This window comes from Centrocercus urophasianus, unplaced genomic scaffold (assembly GCF_019232065.1).
Source record: "Centrocercus urophasianus isolate 14NV4802_14NV808 unplaced genomic scaffold, USGS_Curo_1.0 seq_17, whole genome shotgun sequence".
Taxonomy (NCBI): Eukaryota; Metazoa; Chordata; class Aves; order Galliformes; family Phasianidae; genus Centrocercus; species Centrocercus urophasianus.
In genome coordinates this window covers 23,660,347-23,680,301 of record NW_024884722.1, presented here as the reverse complement: position 1 = coordinate 23,680,301, position 19,955 = coordinate 23,660,347, and the positions used below count along the sequence as shown (strand labels likewise).

General features: G+C 46.1%; 1 protein-coding gene across 3 annotated transcripts in view; it reads right to left on the bottom strand.

Annotated features, from left to right (window-relative positions):
• Window positions 1-139: 139 nt before the first annotated feature.
• Window positions 140-19,955, bottom strand: part of MICU1 (mitochondrial calcium uptake 1) — a 91,398-nt gene continuing 71,582 nt past the window's right edge. For all 3 annotated transcript variants that reach the window (XM_042818055.1, XM_042818053.1, XM_042818056.1), the window contains 4 exons: window positions 12,816-12,953; window positions 7,002-7,110; window positions 1,983-2,072; window positions 140-476 (listed from right to left, as the gene is read on the bottom strand). In XM_042818055.1, coding sequence (XP_042673989.1) covers window positions 316-476; window positions 1,983-2,072; window positions 7,002-7,110; window positions 12,816-12,953 — 498 coding nt within the window. In that variant the 3' untranslated portion in view covers window positions 140-315. The remainder of the gene's footprint in view (window positions 477-1,982; window positions 2,073-7,001; window positions 7,111-12,815; window positions 12,954-19,955) is intronic.

Genomic DNA, 19,955 nt, shown 5'->3' with positions numbered 1-19,955 from the left:
ATGATGACGTCGCGGCCGCGCCCCCACGTGGCCCCCGCCCCCCGCCGTACTGCCGCGAGGGCGGGCGCGCGCCGCCCCGGAGCGTCCCCGGCGGGCTCGGTGCCCTCCAGGCCTGGCGGAGCAGCGTCAAGACACGAGATAGAAGCCGTGCGGTTTGTAATGGCAACTAGAAGTGAGCGGGTACAGCGCGTCAACCCCGCCCTGCGGGTGAGGGCAGCACAAACGTCCCCTTTCCTACAAGAGAAGAAGAGGGAGGTGCACGAGGCAGGCGGCAGTAGGGCGTGGCTGGTTCGGCCCTCCTGCGCAGGTGTCCCCTTAGGGCCGGGGCAGGGTGAAGTCCCAGGCCGTCTCCTGGGCGCACTTCCACATAGCGCGCATCAGACGTGTGAAGCCCATGTCCTTGGGCTTCTCCAGGCCCCGCATCAGCCGCTGCTTCATGATGGCCACAAACTCCTTGTTGCTCAGCTCGCCATTCCCTGCAAGGAGAGGAAGGCGTTAGGAACACGCGGAGCCACCACCAGCACCCAGGAGCACTCAGCCCAGGCCCGAGGGAAGGTGTATTCAACAAGCCGCTTTCTTCAACTCAAAGTGCTTTTTTCTGCATCGCATCTAGCTACAAATCCGGGCAAGGGAACTCTTGTCAAAGTATTGAGGAGGGAGCGGCAGTTTCCCTGGTGCCCGCAGTAATGCCAACAAACACCAATGCAGTTATAAACCACAAAGAGTTCAGTGCTGCATTTCCACTCGTGTCTCCCTCACAGAGAGCGAGTGGCCACCAACAGTTCTTCCCCCCAGAGCTTTGCTATCTGACTATTTAGCAGATCCTCCTACAAGAGAATGCCAATGGAGAACATTCGGGTACCCTTTGGTTCACTGCAGTCTGAGTGTCTGCTTTGAGGATGTGATGGGAAATGACACTGAAGCACAGAGGAAAATAAAACAAATGCAGCACTCCAGCAGGTGGAGCTGAAACCCAGAGGAACTGCAGCCAAGAGGCAGAGCAAGGGATGGCACTTCTCTGTGTCCCTGTTTAAATGAGGGAGCGGCAGTACTTGCCGCCACTGCATTGGAGCAGGAGGGCCACAGCACCAGGGCACCAGGAGGGGCTCTGGTTTGGATACTGTAATTTTGCAGAGTTTTGCTTCTCCCAGCCCAAAAGCATATTCCTCTTGCCTTCATCAACACATTTCAAAGGTTGCTCTGAAGCTTGCTATGCCCATCCGTGGGTGTAAAATGCCAAATGCCAATGAAGCAATGGCAACCAAACCATGGCCTACAAGCAGTGTTTTTTGGGGAAGATCCTGCCAGATTGCTTTGTGTTTCTCTGCAGTGGTGTCTGCAGCCCCACTGCACAACAAGCTGTTACCACCCAAAGGCCTCAAAGAGTACGTCCAATGCAGGAGGTACTGTCTGAAGTATCTCTATCTCAGCACAAGATCAACAATTCCACTGATTCCCATTACCTCAGCCCAAGATGGAGCACTGAGGTATTTGCTACCCCAAAGCATTTGCAGCCTGCATGTGGGTGCAGCACCAAGTTTACTGCAAGGCACAGAGCTGACATTAATTAGTTAGGCTGGCATTTATAGAGGACTTTGGAGCTACAAAATACCAGATTGGCTGATTTCCAGCACTACAACACAAACACTCATTTTCTTGAACACATCAATCTGCTGAGAAAGAGATAAGCTGCTTCCTACTGCAGCCAGCCTGCATCCAACACTTCTTCCACATGTGATGCTTTAAGATCAATGCACTAGGAGCTGTGCACAACTGGAAACCCTTCCCAGAAAGGCAGCTACAGACCTATGGCCACACAGCAAAGCTCAGCACAAAATGGACATCTGCCAGCACTGAAAAACTCTGAGCAAAACTGGGCAGTTCCCATGGTGGGAGCCTTCTCCCTGCACTTCTAGCCCTGGCTTAGCTCTCACCCATGCTGGCTGCAGCCAGCAGTGGTCACAGGACACTCAGTTGCTCACCGTCGCAGTCGAAGAGCGCAAACACCACATCACACACGTGGTCTGACAGCTCCACCTTCGCCACTGTCCTGGCCACCTGCTGCATCGTCACTGCACGAGAGGAAGGCACACAGTTAGTGGGACACCAGCACCCATGGCCGCCACCAAGACAGGCAGAAAAGTCTCCCTTTTCCATTTTAGCAGCCACAGATTCAGTGCAGGGTTATGCAGTTGATTTTGCTGAGCCTCACAGGTCTGGTTTAGCTGTTCCCTACATACATTAGTGCTAATCTGACAGCTTTCTGCTGTTGCTCTGAACCTGCTCAGCACCATTTGTTGGGGCTGAATCACTCCACTCCAGCCTCTCGATGCAACGGAAGAGCTCTGCACAGATGTGTTTGCATTTACCCTTCACTCAGTTGAACTGAAACCCAAGGTGAATGACTGAAGGCTCCCATCAGAAGCAATTTCATTTTGCGATGCATCACCACGACATGCATTCAAATGGTGCCTTGGGAGGAAACCTTCCAGCAAGGGTGAGAGCTACCCTGTGCTGTGTGCCCCAAAATTCAGCTTTATCCCTATATTTAATTTTAAAGAGCTGCTTTCCAACCAGTTGCACAACAGCCCTGTGGCACTCCACCAAAGCAAATTGGCCCTTGAAGCTAAAGCAGAGCAGTAAGTGGTGTAGCAGGGAATCCAGTCCACTGTTACCAGAATAAAGCTGTTTCCAAGTCACTGTTGAAGAAAACCCAAATTAGTTTCAGCCCCCAAGATGAGATGTGGTCAAACAAACAAACCCAGGTGATGGCATTCCTCAGCCCCACAAAGAAGTGTGTTAATGGCCCAGGATTTAATCAGCTCGCACTGACATCAAATGCTCACAAACTGTAATTAAATTCCCAAGCTGACTTCAGCTTCCCCCGACTTCAGGAAAGGAATAAAACCATAAATCTTTCAGCAAGGGCTGGTGCATGCCAGGTCAGAGGCACAGGAGGACATGGTATAATTAGATTATGTCACGCTGTCCTCGGGCCGATGCCAGCCACATCTTCAGACCCTCACAAAATGCCTTCAGTGCAGATCTGCTGCTCTTTGCTGACCTTTCACCCCCTGCTTTCCTGCCCCCCCAGCTGAGGGCAGGGTCGCAGCAAGCTGCCCATCTGCTTTGCTGAACCTCTGGAATAACTCAGCTGCAGCACTAGGAGCTGCAGCAGAAGACCATGGCAACAAGGGGAGAGCTCCTTATACCTTCCTGTAAGGAGGCTGTGGCCCATGGGACAAATCAGCATCATCTCAGGTAACCCCACCTGCCCACATCCCTCAGTGCCACATCTCCACAGCTCTGAACACCTTCAGGGATACAGATCCCCCCACCTTCTCGGGCAGCCTGTGCATTACTGTACTTTCAGAGAATAAATGTTTCGTAATATCCAACCTGAGAAAGAAAGAAACAGCCCCAGAAGAGAACTGTCCTTGGAGCAAAACTGTCTCTCCAGTTACAGCAAAGCGCAGCACTGCTCTCACACAGCTTTGTTTTTGTGATAGCATCACACATACCAAACAGAAGAGTTTGCACAGGTATAAAATAAGTCTCTGGCAGTGGTACAGAGGTCAGCTCTCATCTTTGTGTGCTTCTTCAAAAAAGCACCACCAAAAAAGCTTATCTACACTTATCTCTCAGCTTAACTTTCCCTACTTATCAGCACGTGCTGCAGAGGTGCTCTAGCACACCTAGGCTTACGGAAGGAGAGAGGCTTTAAGTGCTGTAAGCCACCACATATCCAAGATTAATCATCTCCAACAGCAGCAGAGAATCATAGAATTGCTCAGGTTAGAAAAGACCTTAGAGATCATTAAGTACAACTGCAACCAAATCATACTACCCTAACTCTAACAACCCACCAATAAATCATGTCCCAGAGCACCACATCCAAGCAGATTTTAAACACATTCAGGAATGGTGACTCAGCCACCTCCCTGAGGAGCCTATTCCAGTCTGTATTTCCTCAAACAGCAATGCTGAATGCCATAGTAGAATGGTTTGGGTTGGAGGGCACCTTTAAGATCATTTAGTTCCAACCCCCATACCAGAGGCAGGGACACCTTCCACTAGGCCAGCTTGCTCAAAGCCCAGCATCTCTCAGCTCCTTTCAAACAAACCTTCCTGAGAGGTGCCAGCTCAAGCTCTGACCCCGCATTCCTCTGCCGCCGGTGCCTCAGAGCACAAGGTGTCTCAGTAAGGTAAACAGAAGTAACATCAATCTACGTATGTCATTTCTTTGCTGTTTTAGAAAATGAAACAGGTGCTGTCTGGGGAAACATATCATCAAACAGCCTTTTCCCAATTTGGATTTTGTGATAGCTGCATCAATCTCTATGCAGGAACGTCTCCAGGATTTTATGTTATCAAATATTAGTTCTACTTTTATATCTTGAAAGCTGTTTTTCTTTTAAGATTTCAAGTGTTGCAGCTTTATGCCAGCTTCTTTAATAAGCCATAGGAGCATTTCATGCAGGGTTAGCGCATGACAGCTCTCTCTTCCACCCAGCTCCCCAGGATCACCCTGAGCAATGCCCCACGATGTGCTCAAGACACAGAGTTGTGCATGGCAGGACTGTGCCAGAGCCCAGACAGATGGCAAATGTCATTTTTCTCTGGTCTTGAGATAAATCGTTTGGCCAAAGTAACAACAGACAGATGCGCTGTCTCAGTGGATGGGAAGGCTCTATTTCCTCCTACTGCTGAAGGATACAACTTCCTTTTGTTTCTAATGCAAGTTGCTCAAAGGCACTTTGCCCTGCCTTAAGACACAGGGCAGCCATGCCACAGGATTGCTGCTCAGAAAGTCTGGCTGTGGACAGCCAAGGAAGCACAACTCACACCCACACCTCAGAAGGGGACTCAGCAATGAATTCTGTGCCAGCCTGCTGCCAGCTGCATGCTCCAGCAAACTGCCTGCGGCTGTCTGCTCAATAATGTTCATTTGTGATTTAAGGGAATGATGGTTGTGTGTTTACAGAGGAACCAGAGGACAAATGAGGAATCTCCATGTTAGTCTGTGGGTCAGTTTTATCATCCTCTTTAAAAGAGGCTTCCTTAATTCAGCACCAAAAAGGAGTTGCCCAGCTATGGCTGTTTCATATTAAGCAGCACTTTCAGAAACTAACAGCCAGTCTCCTGCATGAGGCTAGCAGCAAGGACACGAACTGTCCTTTTGCTCCTTCAATAGGCAGAATGATTTTTTATATTTGTTGCTTTTTAATAAGCAATCCTATAAGAACTTGGCTTTTGGAAGAGGCACAGCCCACTTACTGCTGATTTGATTTGCGGGTGTAACAGCCAGATGAGGTGAGAATGAGCATGCATATGGGAAATGCGTTGCATTTAGTTGTGCAAGCACACAGATTCCTGCTGCAAAACCCAGGCATAGAGCTGCAGGTTGATTTGCACCTTCATTAAAGCTGCAATAAAACCTTCCTTGTGCTTCCTGACACAACTCACAGGAGCACCTCTGGGCTGGGCAGTGCAGATGGAGGAGAGGGGTAACTCACGCCAGCTGCCAGACATGGACTGAGCTGGGAATTACAGCACAGCTCTCCTTCCAAAGCAGGAATGGCTTAAACTTGCGAATAGCAAAGGAGTCGTGGCTGACGCTTCTGGAGCCCCCACACTTTAAGGCTTTTTCCACTCCTCCCCAGTTTGCACAGTGTCACTGTCAACCAGACCTCTCCCTGTGGCTTTCCAGCCCTGCAGACTCCTGGCAACAGACCTGGAAGACTCCTGGCAGAACACAGCAGCATAAAGCCTCCCACGGCTGCTCCCTTCAGCCAAAAGACCTCGATCAATGGCTGTAGCTCCAGCACAAGCTCATTAATTGTATGTAATTAAACAGTAATCACACTGATTTACCAACTGCACGTGGACTTAAGTACTCCACAAATACATATTTTGTGACTGGGCAATTGCTAATTTACTGTAGATGCTGAGAAAATTGGATTTGCTAGGCTATTATCACCACACTGCAGATAGGGCTCTGCACAGCAGCAGCACATCCATATTTCATATAAGGTACTTCTTGCTCATTTTTACTTTTAATTTAGAAGGGGAAAAAGCCCGGAAACTACATAGTTCTTTTAACTTTAAGTCTTAAGATGCAGTGACCTAAAGACAATAGATGATTCCCTCAAAATTCTGAGATGAGGAGAGCTGTTGTTGCATGCAGGAAGAGATGTGACTCCTATGGCAATTCCACTGTCTAAGAACCTATGCATACCCTAACATTCCTGCAACAACTGGATAAATTACTTGCTTCTGAAACATCTGATTTTGCAGCTGCTTTAACTTGTTAAAAGACAGGAGCTTCCACGAAACTTAAAATTCTGGACAGAGACTTCAGTGCTCAGCCCAGGAACTCAGTGGAGCCCCAAATTCAGGTGCCTGGATTTCAGACCAGAAATGCAGCATGTGGCTCTTCTTTCTGAGCAAAGCATTTTAATTTGAAGCAAAGAGGAACCAGGGGTTGTACAGTGCGTACTACCAGCCCCACTGCTGGTTAATGCCCAAAGACCTCTGCAGGAGAGAACCTGCAAGAAAACTTCTTAAAACACCATTTGTCATTTCCAACGCTTTTTTCAAGTGTTTGTAAAAGGTTGGAAAGATGTCCCTCCCAAGACTGATCTGGAGAAGAAACCTTGAGATGCTTGGGCTGGTGATATATTCAGGAGTTTGCTTTGCCTCTGTATATATCTGTCCTGAAGAGTTCTGAAGAGCTTTATCACAGCTTACTGATCTATTCAGGCTATACATTTCAGCCTTTTTTTCCACTCTATCTAAAATGGAAGAAGTACAAAACCCCAAATCCCTGTTTATCCATGCACTGCAGTAAGTTAAACCTCTCATCACAGGGAAGAGCTGCTGTTTTGTGACACATTTAATCCATCAGACAGGGCTCGCTGGCCAGCTCTAAGCCCAACCACACGGTACAAGCCGCACTGCCTCATGCTCACAGCATCTGCGTGCCTCACAAGCTTTAATACCTTTATCAAGTGAAGCTCCAGCCATATGGTAAAAGCTCAATGCTGTGTCCACGTCATTTATATTCTTCAGAAAAGTGAAGAAGTTCTCCACCTCCTCAAATGTCAGCCCCTACAATGGAAAAAGAGGGTCTTAAGTGACAGGAAAGGCAGAGTGCGACGCAACAGCAAGAGGTTTGAGGCACCACTACAGGTAGGTTCATGCATGAGATGTGCCTAAACTAGCTTGGATGCAGGATGCTGAAGGACAGTTTGCCCTACCTACCTGTACAGCACACAAGCAGAACAGCTGGTGGGAAGCTCAGCTCCTAGATCCATTTGGCTGCAAAACACAGCTCAACTGCAGTGACGCTTCAAGCAGGGCTGCGCTGAGAGCTGCAGCCTCCAGATCACCTGAGCTAGTGCTCCACCACAGCAGGGACAGCCACCCAGCCTCCTTCCCTGCGCTGATCAATCAGCCTGTCACAGGAGTTCTGACTCAGCCCCTCCTGCCACATCTACCCAGAGAGATAGATGCACCAAGATACTGAAACCACAACTGCATAACATGGTGCGGCTTCAGAGTCCAGATGAGAGTGTACACATTGCAGCTGGTGCTGCCAAATATGAACTTCTACAGTTTGCTGTCACCCTGTTCAAGCTGCTCCCAACAATTTCCTATCGGGGAAGAAGTGATTTTTTTTTTTTTTTTAAAATATAAAGCTTTTCTTTTTTTAATATCTTCTCCTACAGACACTCTAGAACTGTAAAAAGAACTGCAGAAAATTTGTAGACTATTCAGAAGTATTTCAGCTTGTTCCTGTTCTCCATGTAACTGAGTAATGACTGTGCATGGCTGATGCATGCTGCAAACCATGTGCACCAACTGCAGCAGCAGGGTTTATCAACACTGGATTCAAGAATCCAAACCACAAAGCATGATGTTTTAAAGTGCAGACGTGAACAACAGATCTAAAAAAAAAAATCCCTACTCACTGCACAGGGGACTTTCTTCAGATGTGTACCTGCTCTGCTTCTCAAGATGTATGCTAACAGCAGCATATGGCAGAATCAAATATGCTGCTCCAGCAAAAGAAAACATCAGGTGCTTTTGCAGAAGGTTGCACAAAAGCTTTATACAACAGAGCTAGAAGAGAACAGATCCTGGCAATTCAGACACCAACCCATCTCAGCACCTCCTTGCTGGGTGTTTGTGACTGAGAAGAGCACTAACAATTCAGAAATCCTGTGGGAGCTAGGATCTGCACAGCCACCTTCAGGCCAGCAGAAGACATCGTGCTCTGACTTACTGACTGCATGACATCCCATGGCTGTGACAGTGGCCACGGTGTACCCCAACAAACCACTGTAACCAGAGTCCCAGCACAGCATTTTCCTGGCCAGCATTGAGACCAAGAAGTGTTTATCTTCATGCCAAGTGGCCCCTTGTTCAGCAGCTTGTGGTGGTTGCTGTTGTTTCAGCCAGCAGCACAGAAAATTACCTGCTTACATACAATCTTGTGGTCCTTGTCGTTGATGGAAAGCAAAACTAATGACATGTGGAAATGTCCCACTAACCCAGGCTTTCATGGGACACATGGGACACTGAATCTCCACAGCAAAAATCGAGCTGGTATTACAGAATTGAAGATCTAATTAATTCTGTCACTGAGTCTGGCAGCAACAACGACACCTTCCCAATTCTCTAAAACTTTAGAGCTGCAGAACTGTGCTGACAAGCTGACAGCAATGAATAATCACTATCAGCCAGCAGCCGAATATGGGGATTTATCTGCCCTGTCACTGTCTGTCAGCACTGCTCAGCTCTCCATAAGTCACTCACATCTCTGCTAAAGGACCAGACACAAACCTGCCAAAGGTTCTCTCTATTGTTCCTCAGGGCCATTTCCACATATATCTGCTTTCTGCTGCATCCACCTGAATTTTCATTCCTTCTGCTCGTAAGGAAATAGCATGCAGTGCAAGTCCTTCACCCATTCTTTCCCTTGCTCTGCTGTCAGACTAAGAAAATGAAATCTCAACACAAAACTACACTGCACAGCCCCAGGCAGCCAACAGCCCTGAAGCACATACAGAAGATGACCTGGATCAACAGCTTCTGAATAGCCAGCTTGCTTTCCTGGTGGTTAGGGACATATAAACCAAATGGCTTTCTTGCAAATACTCTAGACAACACAAGTCCTTTACTAGGAAGAAAGCAGCAGCGTGAGTAAAATTCAAGGGAGTGGATCATAAACAATTTTACATAAAGCAGCAGCTCCAGTGAACATACAGAGGAGTTCAGGTATGCGGAGCATAGTGGGATTTTTCAAGCATAGAAGTGAGAGCAGGCAATCAATTACATAAGAAAATACACCATGCTCAATGACAGGAACACAGAACAATGATATTAGAAGGGGGGTAAAGGTTCACCTAAAGCCACAGCTGCAATGATCTGGGGGCTGACAGGGGCACTATGCCCAGAATAGTGTAATAACTGTAGTAGACAACATGTAGCGATTTAATCAGAAAGCACTTGAGTTCAATTGCATTGCCAAGGTAATGCTGGGTTAAAAGCTTGCAACATAGTTATGGTCCAGCTCCTGCCATCTCCTCCCCACACCACGCTGCCCCAAGTTATATTCCCACTTGGAAAGGAACAAGTCACAGCTCCTGCTGCTTTTGGTGAGATTGCAGCAGGTTAATAAACCACATGGATAATGCTTTAACATGACTTTTAAAGCATGAAATGAAGGGATCTGGAGAAAAACTTCCCTCAGAACATTCACATCAAGCCGCTGTGACCAAGAAGCTGTCTGGTGACGGGAAACAATTGCAGGACAAATGGTGAAGTGGCTGAGTGGCTTCAGCATCTCTTTGAGGACTGGGACCCAAAGAAAGGCACGGGAGAGCACCAGCTCCATTCCTTCTCCACAGGCAAGGAGCAAAGCAAAGCACGACATAGCAGCTGCTGGCTCTGCAGATGTCTCAGTTGCAGAAGCACTGCCAGCACTGAGCTCCCGCTGCTCCCAGTGAAGAGCTTAATGCCACACTCATTTACAAGGGCAACTCTGCAAGCACATCCCGAATAAATTAGTTTGGAAGCTCAAAAGGCAATTAATGTGATTCTAGCTATGGCAGTCTTATTTCTTAACAGGATAGGAAAATTTAAGTGACATAAAAACACTGACAGCTGCATCTGTGTGATCCAATAAAAGCACCTGAGTACACAGATACAAAATGCTGCACACAAACCAGCAAAGCATATGATTCTCTGCAACACCCCAGGAGAAGAACAAATACTTTCAGGAAGAGGTTCTCTTGTACAAAAGACAAAACTATGTCAGGCGCCAGGCTGGATTGTCTGTGAGCTAAGGCCTGCCAAAACAGGCAAATGTTGTGCTGCATTTGTTTTGTACAAGCACAGGCTTTGAGCATGCTGGTGATTAGAAGGTTTATCTGCTCCTGTGTAAAGAAGTTGCCACTCCTTGCATTCTTTACTTCTCCCTAAATCAATGTGTATCTTGTTAATAGAGGGGCTGTCTCATTTTAGGATTTGGTTGCTTCATCTCCCCCAGCCTAAAGAATTACGGGATTTCTAGCAGTTCTGTTTCTTGAAAACATTTCTTTCTTCCCCTTAGAAGTTATTGGAATGAATAAAGAGACTTGCTCAGAATCTGTTACCTACAAATAGAAACGCAATCTGGCTGCCTTCGGGATGAGGAATAAGATGAAAACAAAAGTTCTTTCTCTGTCACAGATGTCAGGTTTCTGATTGACACATGGAAGGAAAGGAACATCTGCTGTAAGAAGCCTTCCAAGAATAACTCCCTCTGACTAATTTCTCATACACCTGGCTACTGTGCCACATACATATACAATCACAGCAGAGAACCAGCAGTTTGAGAGTGTAACAATTGAGTGGGTATTTTCTATTCCACAGACATCACAGCCACTCAGTCACAAAGTATTTGTCCCCAAGAAATCAAATAATTCCTGTTAAAACTCAAGGGGAGCAGAAGTACTAGAGGAGTAAAACCCACAGTGTCTCACTCAAAAATCCAATAAATGGACTCAAAACTGCACCCTCGGAAACACTGATAGTCTTATTAAAGCTAGTGACCAACAGCTTGGGAAGTGAGATTTTCATGTATTGACAGGCAATTTCTTCCTGCTTTTAGGCTTTGTTTACTGTGACAAACAACGTATCCCAAAAGCACCCAAGCTCAGACCTCCCTAAGAGTTACAACAGATGACATGTTTCTGAACTGGATTGCTGATGAAGTTCCAGTTGAGTGAGGCACTTCAGGGATGCCCGAATGTGCTGAGCCTCTGCGCTGTGTCGGGAGAGATGAAAACTCACTTGACATTGCTTGTTCGGCTCCCAAAGGAATGCTCCCAAGGAGCACCACCTGGAGTGGAATAGTACATGAGCTATGCTGAGGCTGATGGATGCTGCAGGCTTGCTATTTCTCACCAGTATAACATCAAGAGTTTTGATTATGAAGATTATGTCTTCAGTGAGCATTAATTTTTGAGATGAGAAAACTCATTTGTGGCTGAAAGTCCTGGTTCACACCCTTCCACTTTCACAGCTGCTTACAGATGGGCCCCCAGCTAAATCAGAGGTTTTCACCTGGCTGCAGCACTGTCAATGGGAAAAGTCCCAATAACCTAACGCTGACAAGAGCTTGCTCTCAGGGTATATCAACAGAGACCTACTGGTGTTTCTGCCTTGCTGCTTCAGTGTGCCCAAATTCTCCTTTGTAGTCCCAACACCAGCAGAAAAGACAGGAGAAAAAGTCATTGATGCAGCTTCATATGGACTGAGGATTCCTGAACATTGCAGGAGTTCAGGACAGTTTTATTTACAGCCCCCCACATAAGACAGTGTTGGCTGGAGTCTGTCCTTTTCTGTTGCCCTACAACACATTCTGCATCTAGAACTTCCTAGAAATAAACATCAGATCTGATTTCGTGAGGAAGTTGTATTAAGAGTCAGGCCAACCCAATGTGCAAAGGATTTGGTTATTCATTTTGGTTAGTTGTATGTTTATAACCTAGTTCAAAAAAAAAAATCCACCTTTACTGAAGTAGACATGAAATTCTAATACTGAAGTATTGCAGCACACCATACTTATTTTACCTGATGAAACATGTCCTTTTCAGTATGCATATTTTATTCCAAGGTCTCTTACTAGATTAACTGGTGCAGAATGTGCAGCCTTATTCCTCTCTAAAGCGTAAGTAATTCAAACCATTTTTCACATATGTTCATAACTAAATAATAAACTGCCCAACCAGAGCAGTTAATTAAACCAAGGTCAAGCCAGTAATTATGTGCACATCTTCAGCATTTATTCTGGCTTCAGATCCAGAGTGCTGCTTCCTAAACATAAGCTTTGTAAACTGTCAGTAGGGAGAAGCCTACACCCTGATCAGGACACAATTACTGCACTCCCACCTCCTGCATCTCGCTGCTCCTGGGGAGAATTCATCATCTGCAAAGTCAGCATGCCTCTCCAGACTGCTTTTCTCTGGATGACAGGGATGGCTCGTTACAGAAGGATAGAGCTTTGCATGTCAACCAATTGCTTAGGGAAGTCATTTCCTGTCCTCAGCCCTTCACAAGGGCATGAAATCTTCAGGGGTTGCATTCATCTCTGCCACAAAGCATCACTCAGCCATGCACAGTTCAGACAAATCAGTGGAAGAGACCATCAGTGCATCTTCCCCTATAAGGGTACCCACTGAACCCGACTCAGCAGCTCATCTCTCAGCAGGGTGTGAGATGGTTGCCTGCTCTTCTGCCCCCTCAGATTCTCAAATTTGACTGACCTCCCCATCTTGGAAGCGTTTCTTGAGCTGCTTCAGCATGACAGTGAGCTTCTTGGACTGCACCCCGCTGTAGGCCAGCAGCATGCTGCCAAACTGCCGCTCTGTGATCCGCCCATCCACTGGGTCGTGCCGCTCAAACTGCAGGGAAAAAAGATGATGAAAAACAAGGGTGTAAAAAAAGAAAGGTATAGTAACACCAAATGAACATCATAGCAGACGTGCTTAGAGAAGAAATCCCCGCACAGTTGATTAGTTGCTTCTCCAGGACTGTTTCCATCAGAATCAATACTTCTTTGCACAGACAACTTCTTGAGAAATTTTCACACCTAGTCCTCCCATCTTATTTCAGTTATAAGTTTCATCTTATTGGAAGCTATTTGTAGAACTGAACTTGAAAAAGCAGGATGATTATTTTAACCTGAAACTAAGCTTGTGCCCACAGGTCTCCAAAGGAGCGAGACAAGAAAAAAATACTAAGGTGCACTTTGCATGGCCTTCCAGGTTGGACAAACAGCTGAATAACTGTGTTGCAGCAGCTTCTTCCCACTTGCTCAAAAGATTCCAGTTTCAGCATTCAGAATCCCCTATTTGCTTTCCATAAAATATACGGGAAAATGTACAACTGATTACAAGCCCGACGATGACATTTAACAACAGAATTAATTTTTGAACTCTTATGGAACAACTCATTTATCTCAAGAGTAACACTAATTTGACATAACATGGCTGTGTTAACCATTCCTGCCTCAATCGCTTTTATGTGCTTAATTACACAGCTAGCACAAAGCCAGCAAGGCACCCAGCTGAGATCAAGGTGGGAGCGGGGGATGAAAGGCAGCAGCTCTGCCCGTGATCTCGAATTGACTCTGAGAGGTGCATTTCTCAGGAAAGTCTTGATTCAGCTTCCAGAGGAGCAGCAGCACTGTATCTAGCTCTGCATTGAGAGGTGACAGTGTGGCTCCCAGGTGGGGAAACAGAAACATTTAACCAAAACACAGATGCCTCCAGTCAGTAGTTGGCAGCCAGGTACTATGTGCGCTCACACAGTGGCATGCATTGCAGGGACAGCCAAGGAGGGGAGTGACAAACACCAGTGTTACAGAGCAGCTGCTGTCTGCTGGGTTACAGTCTCAAGTACAATCACAACTGAGCTAAAAAACAAACAAAAAAAACCCCACCCTTTTACCAAGCAGCAACACAGCAAAGGGTGAGGGAAGTTCAAAACTTGCCTCCAGCTGGTGTCAGATACACTTAAGTTAATTGTGGGAGGAATGAGCAGAGAACATTGTGTACAGAAAACACAAAAATTTCAGTGAGAAGAAAAAAGTTTAAGCAAATACACAAAAATTGGTTTTAAAATAAGCCTTGATGATTTGCAGAAAAACAGAGGATGAGTGCAACAGGGGCTGCTGCGATCCCCATTTCCACCTCTAGGCTTCACAGGTGCCAGCATTCCTGGATCAAAGCTCCATGCTCCTAGAAGTCACCAACAAAACATTTCCTGAGATAGTAATTTTTTTTTTTTTTTCCTGATGTGCTGCCAGGGGTGTTTCTTCATCAAACACACAAAGCTTAGCTTCAAATGATTTGTGAAAACCTTGTTTTCAGTGTCTAAAAAACACACACTCAGTTGCAGCGGCCCCTTCCAGCTACATGCCAGGATGCAGGCATGTTTCTTCTCCTATATGATTAACAGCATATTTCCAGTTATAAATCAAGACTTCAGAGCCACTGGCTCACTCTGGCAGGCAGCAGGCACAGTGAAGGCACCCTCAGTTATTCATTGGACAAGCTCTTGGAGAGCCCAGTGCTGCTGGACAGCTTCCAGCCACCACCACTTGGTGCCAGCAGTGGATTCTGCATGTGCACAACAGTAAGGCTGCAAGACTTAGAGGTACAGTACAGTACTCTCCAGTGTCACCTGAGGTGCTGTGGAAATTAGCCTAAAATATATTAGGCAATATTGATAGTCATTAGAAAGCGGTGGAATATGCAGGACAATTGAATCTGCTCCCCAAAGAGGAGAAAGGCAGAAGAAATGGGTACAGCCAGAAGTCACCGGAGCAGATGTCCCAGTACCAATCTGGAGCAGCCTGATCCATGCAGTCAGCCCACGTCCATACAAGCCATAAAAGAGATTACCTATAAGCTGAAAAAACACATTTAAAATACCCTTCCCCCCCCCCCCCCAAAAAAAATTAGGTGTGAAAAACATCTCCTTGTTTCTCTAAGAGAAGCTTCTTATATCTCTAACGATAATGTTAAACATAGCTTTCAGTCTGAATAACTCAGACTACCCTCTTTTGCTTCGATGCATTCAAGAAACACTTCATCAAGTGAGGAAAGCAGAAGGCAAATAAAAAGAGATTGTTTTCTCTGCTTCCGCATCCCCTTAATTGCAGAACTCCTCACTGAAAGGCAATGCAAGAATTCACCACAGAATGACAGACCTGTAATCACTCTGCTCCCAGACTTCACTGCTTGTTTTGACTATCCCATCCACCCGCTCCCGGGGGAAATCAACTGCCAGCCCCTGAAAAGCACCCAGCCTGAGCCACTTCAGAGACAACACCATAAAAAGCATCTTTGTTCAGGAAAATGCTGGGACTTCTTGTACACAGAAGTTAATTTCCTCTCATCCTCCTTCTGCTGCCACCAGCTGCAGCACTCATGGCTGGGTAATGAGGCAGCTCCAAGGCTACAAGCCAGCTGGTGTAGGCAGCAGGACCTGCTCTGGGTCCTCCCGTACACGGGAAGTGGACATGGCCAATGCCACCAGAGCTCAAGCCATCTGTCTCACAAATGAGGAGTTCTCAGCTCTGACAAAGAATGGGGAAGCAGGAGTGAGTATGAAGCTAAGAGCTTAAGGCACAGCAGCATCGTATCTCTAGGAGCTGCTTGTAGATTCTGGGTTCCGCAGGTCTCAGGGCAGGGCTGCTTTGCTGCTTCCTGCCCTGCTTCAATACTGCTTTCAGCCACAACGCTGTAGCGATTTGGAAAGAAAACTTCAAGATTATATTGTTGGTGCCTTTTTTAGTCTTACTCCGAGAACATCTAAAATCCTAGTGCTGAAACCCTGGCTCCTGAGCAACTATGAGTGCCAGGAATTGCTTCAAAGCAAGAAGCAGTGATCTGGCCACCAGACCTAAGCGTGCAAAGCAGCACCATGTCTGCACTGCCTGAGGGGAGTGCTGGAAAGCCAGGACACCCAGGGACAGCTGAGCACCACCTGCAGCCTGTAGACAAAGTTCAGGGAATGTTGCCATTTGGTTTTTAAACCAAAGCCAAATACACATCAGCAAGAACCTCACCCAAATCAGCAAGAACCTCAGATGTGCTGATGAAAACATACCTCTGACTTTCTTCAACACCTCCCAAGCTGTTTGCACACCAAATTCAGGCCCATAAAGACCCACTAAATTAAAAACAAAAATAAAAACAGACTCCTGACAGCAGTGCATAGCTTGAGTCAACGTGAGCCAAGGCTGATTCTACTCAGTGCTGTGACTCAAAGGAAGTACATGCACACTTTGCACTGGCTTCTCTTTATTTCTGTGTTACCACTACCTGCCATCATTTGCAGTATGCTCCTGTGAAAGCAGGAGGCCTCCCAGAGAACCAAGTGAGCAGCAGGCAACCAAGAAATTGCTAACAACAGAAACTGTATTATTTCTTAGCCTTTGCCTTCATTATAAAACTCCAAGGCAATGTCAGTTTTCCAGGATTCCATGAAAAACAGAGCCCCCACATTTCTTTAACAAAATCAGTCTTCACATACTGCAACATAAAATGTGGTTTACAAAGAAGTCTCCTCTCTCTTCAGCTGCACAGACCATCTTCTGCAGCCTCAACCTGGCCACAGCCAGATGCCAAAGCACAAACTGAGTCCTGGTTTACTGCCAGAGACCCCCTCATGTCAAACAGCCAGGAGTGTCCCACACATCACCACCTTGGGCAGAGAACTCTGCACACCCATGGAAATTAAAATAGTGCTAGCTGCAGAACAGCTCTCAAGCAAACACAGCACCCCTCAAATCTACTCAGAGGCCATGCTTGTGGAAATCAGAGCTGAAAAATGGTATAGATAGTGAATTCCTGATAGTTTTTAGTTTTGGAAAATACCACAGGGCTTTGAACTCCCAGCTCCAACAGGCACAGGAGTCTTCTGCTTGGTATTACTTTTCTCAGCAATGCTCCCAGCAGCCCCAGACACTCAGTTCGTGGTGGGACTTGAACATCTCTATTGCACTGCCTTACCCTGTGACAATATAATTACAGCATCCTGAGCCACATGGGTTTGCTGAGAGCTGCTGCATGACTGCGCTGGTCTGTAAACCAGGGAAGGTTATGAAACGTGGTCACATTGCACAGCTTTAAAAGGGAGATTAAGCACAAAGCACAGCATCTGTGCAGTGCAGGAGTCAGCATTTTCAAGTTATTGTTTTTTTCTTACTTCTCAGAACTCTCCTAAACCTTCTACACTTTGATGCAGATATCTCTGAAAGGTGAACAAACTGCAGCCAGGCAGCCCAGCAGCGTAACACCTATCCTCTTACACATGTTCCTATCCAGCTGCATTTTAGCAAGCTGTTAAATTGCTAGGAAGGCTTCTTTTAGAAAAACAAACAGTGCATAGAGTCCCTAAAATCTCAAAGCATGCACCTAAGAAAGAAATGTACACATGCTTCTTATTACCCATTGAGATAGCAAGAAAAAATCTATAAGGGCTTTTGGGTAGAGAGAAGAGCACAGAGGATAATTTTTGAACTTTTAATGTTGGTTAGACAAGCATCAATAACAGAAATATTGCTAATTCTGTCAGTTTTAAGAATACTTGAGAAAGGTGACCTGTTTAGAAAGGCAGCAAAGTGTGTGTAATAAGGAGCCAAAGGGATCTGGGAAATAATGATTTGTAGGGTAATATTCAGATTCACAGTCTGACTCTTTAAAGTAGTATTCGCTCAAAGCTTTATTGGACAGGCTGTAATGCATTATTTATCTGCAAACTGCTGAAGCACTGGTTCTGTTTACTGCTCTAAAGAAGCACACTGCCAGGATCTCGTCAAGTTGCATATACAACTCTGACAGAGAAGAAAAGCACTGTTCATCTTCCTAAAACCCAGCAACCTCATCTGTCCAGAAAAAAAGAACAGTCTGGGAGGAAGTTGTAATGCTTGAAAGGGCACCAAATTAATGCCAGAAGAGAAAGCATGGCAAAAGTTTCTAAATACTTTTCAGCTGGAAAACCAGAGGTCTCCAAACAGTCACATTTGAGCTGTTCCGGACACCACCCTTGCACCCCAGGCTGTCCAAGAAAGTCATTCCAGAGCTAGATAACACACACAGAAACAAATAACTGTTCTTAACATTCAGATGTGGCACTGGGGGACATGGTGCAGTGGACAGGTAAGCCACTTTCACAAAGGAAAAATCTTTTGAATGATTTCCCTCCCTTTGCTCTCCAAAAGCAGCTTACATGAATACGTAGCAGCAAGGTTAAAAATGTGCATGTCAGCAGCAGTAAAATCCCTGCAGAACAAGTGCTTTTAGATGCTTTTGACATTTCTTTGGCCTTGGCACAGAACCACTGCCTGCAAGGGGAAAAATTAATTCCAACCACCAGCAACTTGTTACGCTTTAATGAGCAATTAAAAGAGGTTACATAAAGATGGCTGTATCTTACCTTCATCCTCATGAATCAAAATAACTTCCTGCCAGCTCTGAAAGGATCTGCATTTTGAAATTTCAAGTGTTGAGGGAACGAAATGAGAAAAATGTAAAGGAGAGGAATCTGTAATACTCATGTCTGATGAATTAGAGAGAAGCATTCACTTGACTGCCAGAGGCAGAGTGAGATGAAACAGAGCACCCGGCTCCTGCTCTGCCAGCCAAGAGCCCAACTACCACTGCTGCTCTCTGCCCTGACTACATCACTGTCACTTGTGGCCTTGGCAACACTCCTGGTACCCAGACATGAGGAGCAGAGGAGCTCCTCCATCCCACGTGCCCACTGAATAAGGAAAATGCAAAGTTCAGAAATGTAATGAGCTCCTGATCTCTGTGCAGCAAAGTCCATTGGCTGGTTGCACGTAACCACGCCATCAGTCCGGAAATCCCAATAAAAGTCTCTGTGGAATCAATGCATGCAGTTTTATTGCAACAGGAGTACAAGTCTTTCACTGCCTGCTAGAGTTCATACTGTTTCTGCTTGGCCTTGGAGCTCAATTTACCAAGAGAAAATAAGTTAACTGCACTTCAAATCAGTTTAGCAGAGAAGAGGGAGTGAAAAGGGTAAAGCAGCTGCTCAGACCACCTCACATCACACGTAACAGCACAAAGTCAGAATTTTCAAGATGAACAGTGACACACGGCACCTCAGCTGTATTTCCAGAATCCTGTTTTTCATCTTACAGTCCCAGAGCTGGTTTGATACCACAGGCATGTACCTCATTGGTGGCAATAAGAGAGCTGGGGAAACATAACAAAACTAAGTATGGAGATTGAATCACTGCTCTTAGCAGGTTTGGGGTGGCATTTCAGAGAGCAGAGAGGTGACACAGATGTGGAAAGCAAAGGGCTAACACTTCCCTATATCTACCAACAGAATCCCAAAAAAATGTAGGCTGGAAGAGACACAGGCTGGCTGGGTCTCTCAGTCCAAGGGGACCAAGGAGACTGGAAGATTTGGAACAGATACTATCAAGCAGAAATAGCAGAAATGATGATGTCAAGAACTATCCATCTTCCTAACTCACAGAACTCAATCAAAATAGCACTACTTGAGACAAATCTGGACATTAGAAAGTATGACTTTTCAGAAAGGGTGGTCAGGCACTGGAACGGACTGCCCAGGGAGGTGGTGGAGTCACCGAGCCTGGGGGTGTTCAAGGAAAGGCTGGATGTTGTGTTGAGGGACATGGTTTAGTGGGAGCTATTGGGAATAGGTGAATGGTTGGACTGGGTGAGCTTTTAGGTCTTTTCCAACCTTGGTGATTCTACGATTCTATGAAATACTGCATATGGGACATACTGGCTGCAGAGCCTGAACTGCCTTTTTACTCCAAGCTTATCACCCTTTGTGAAACTGATAGGAAAAAAGGGACCTCTTCCAAAGATGCTAATACAACAGAACATGAAGAA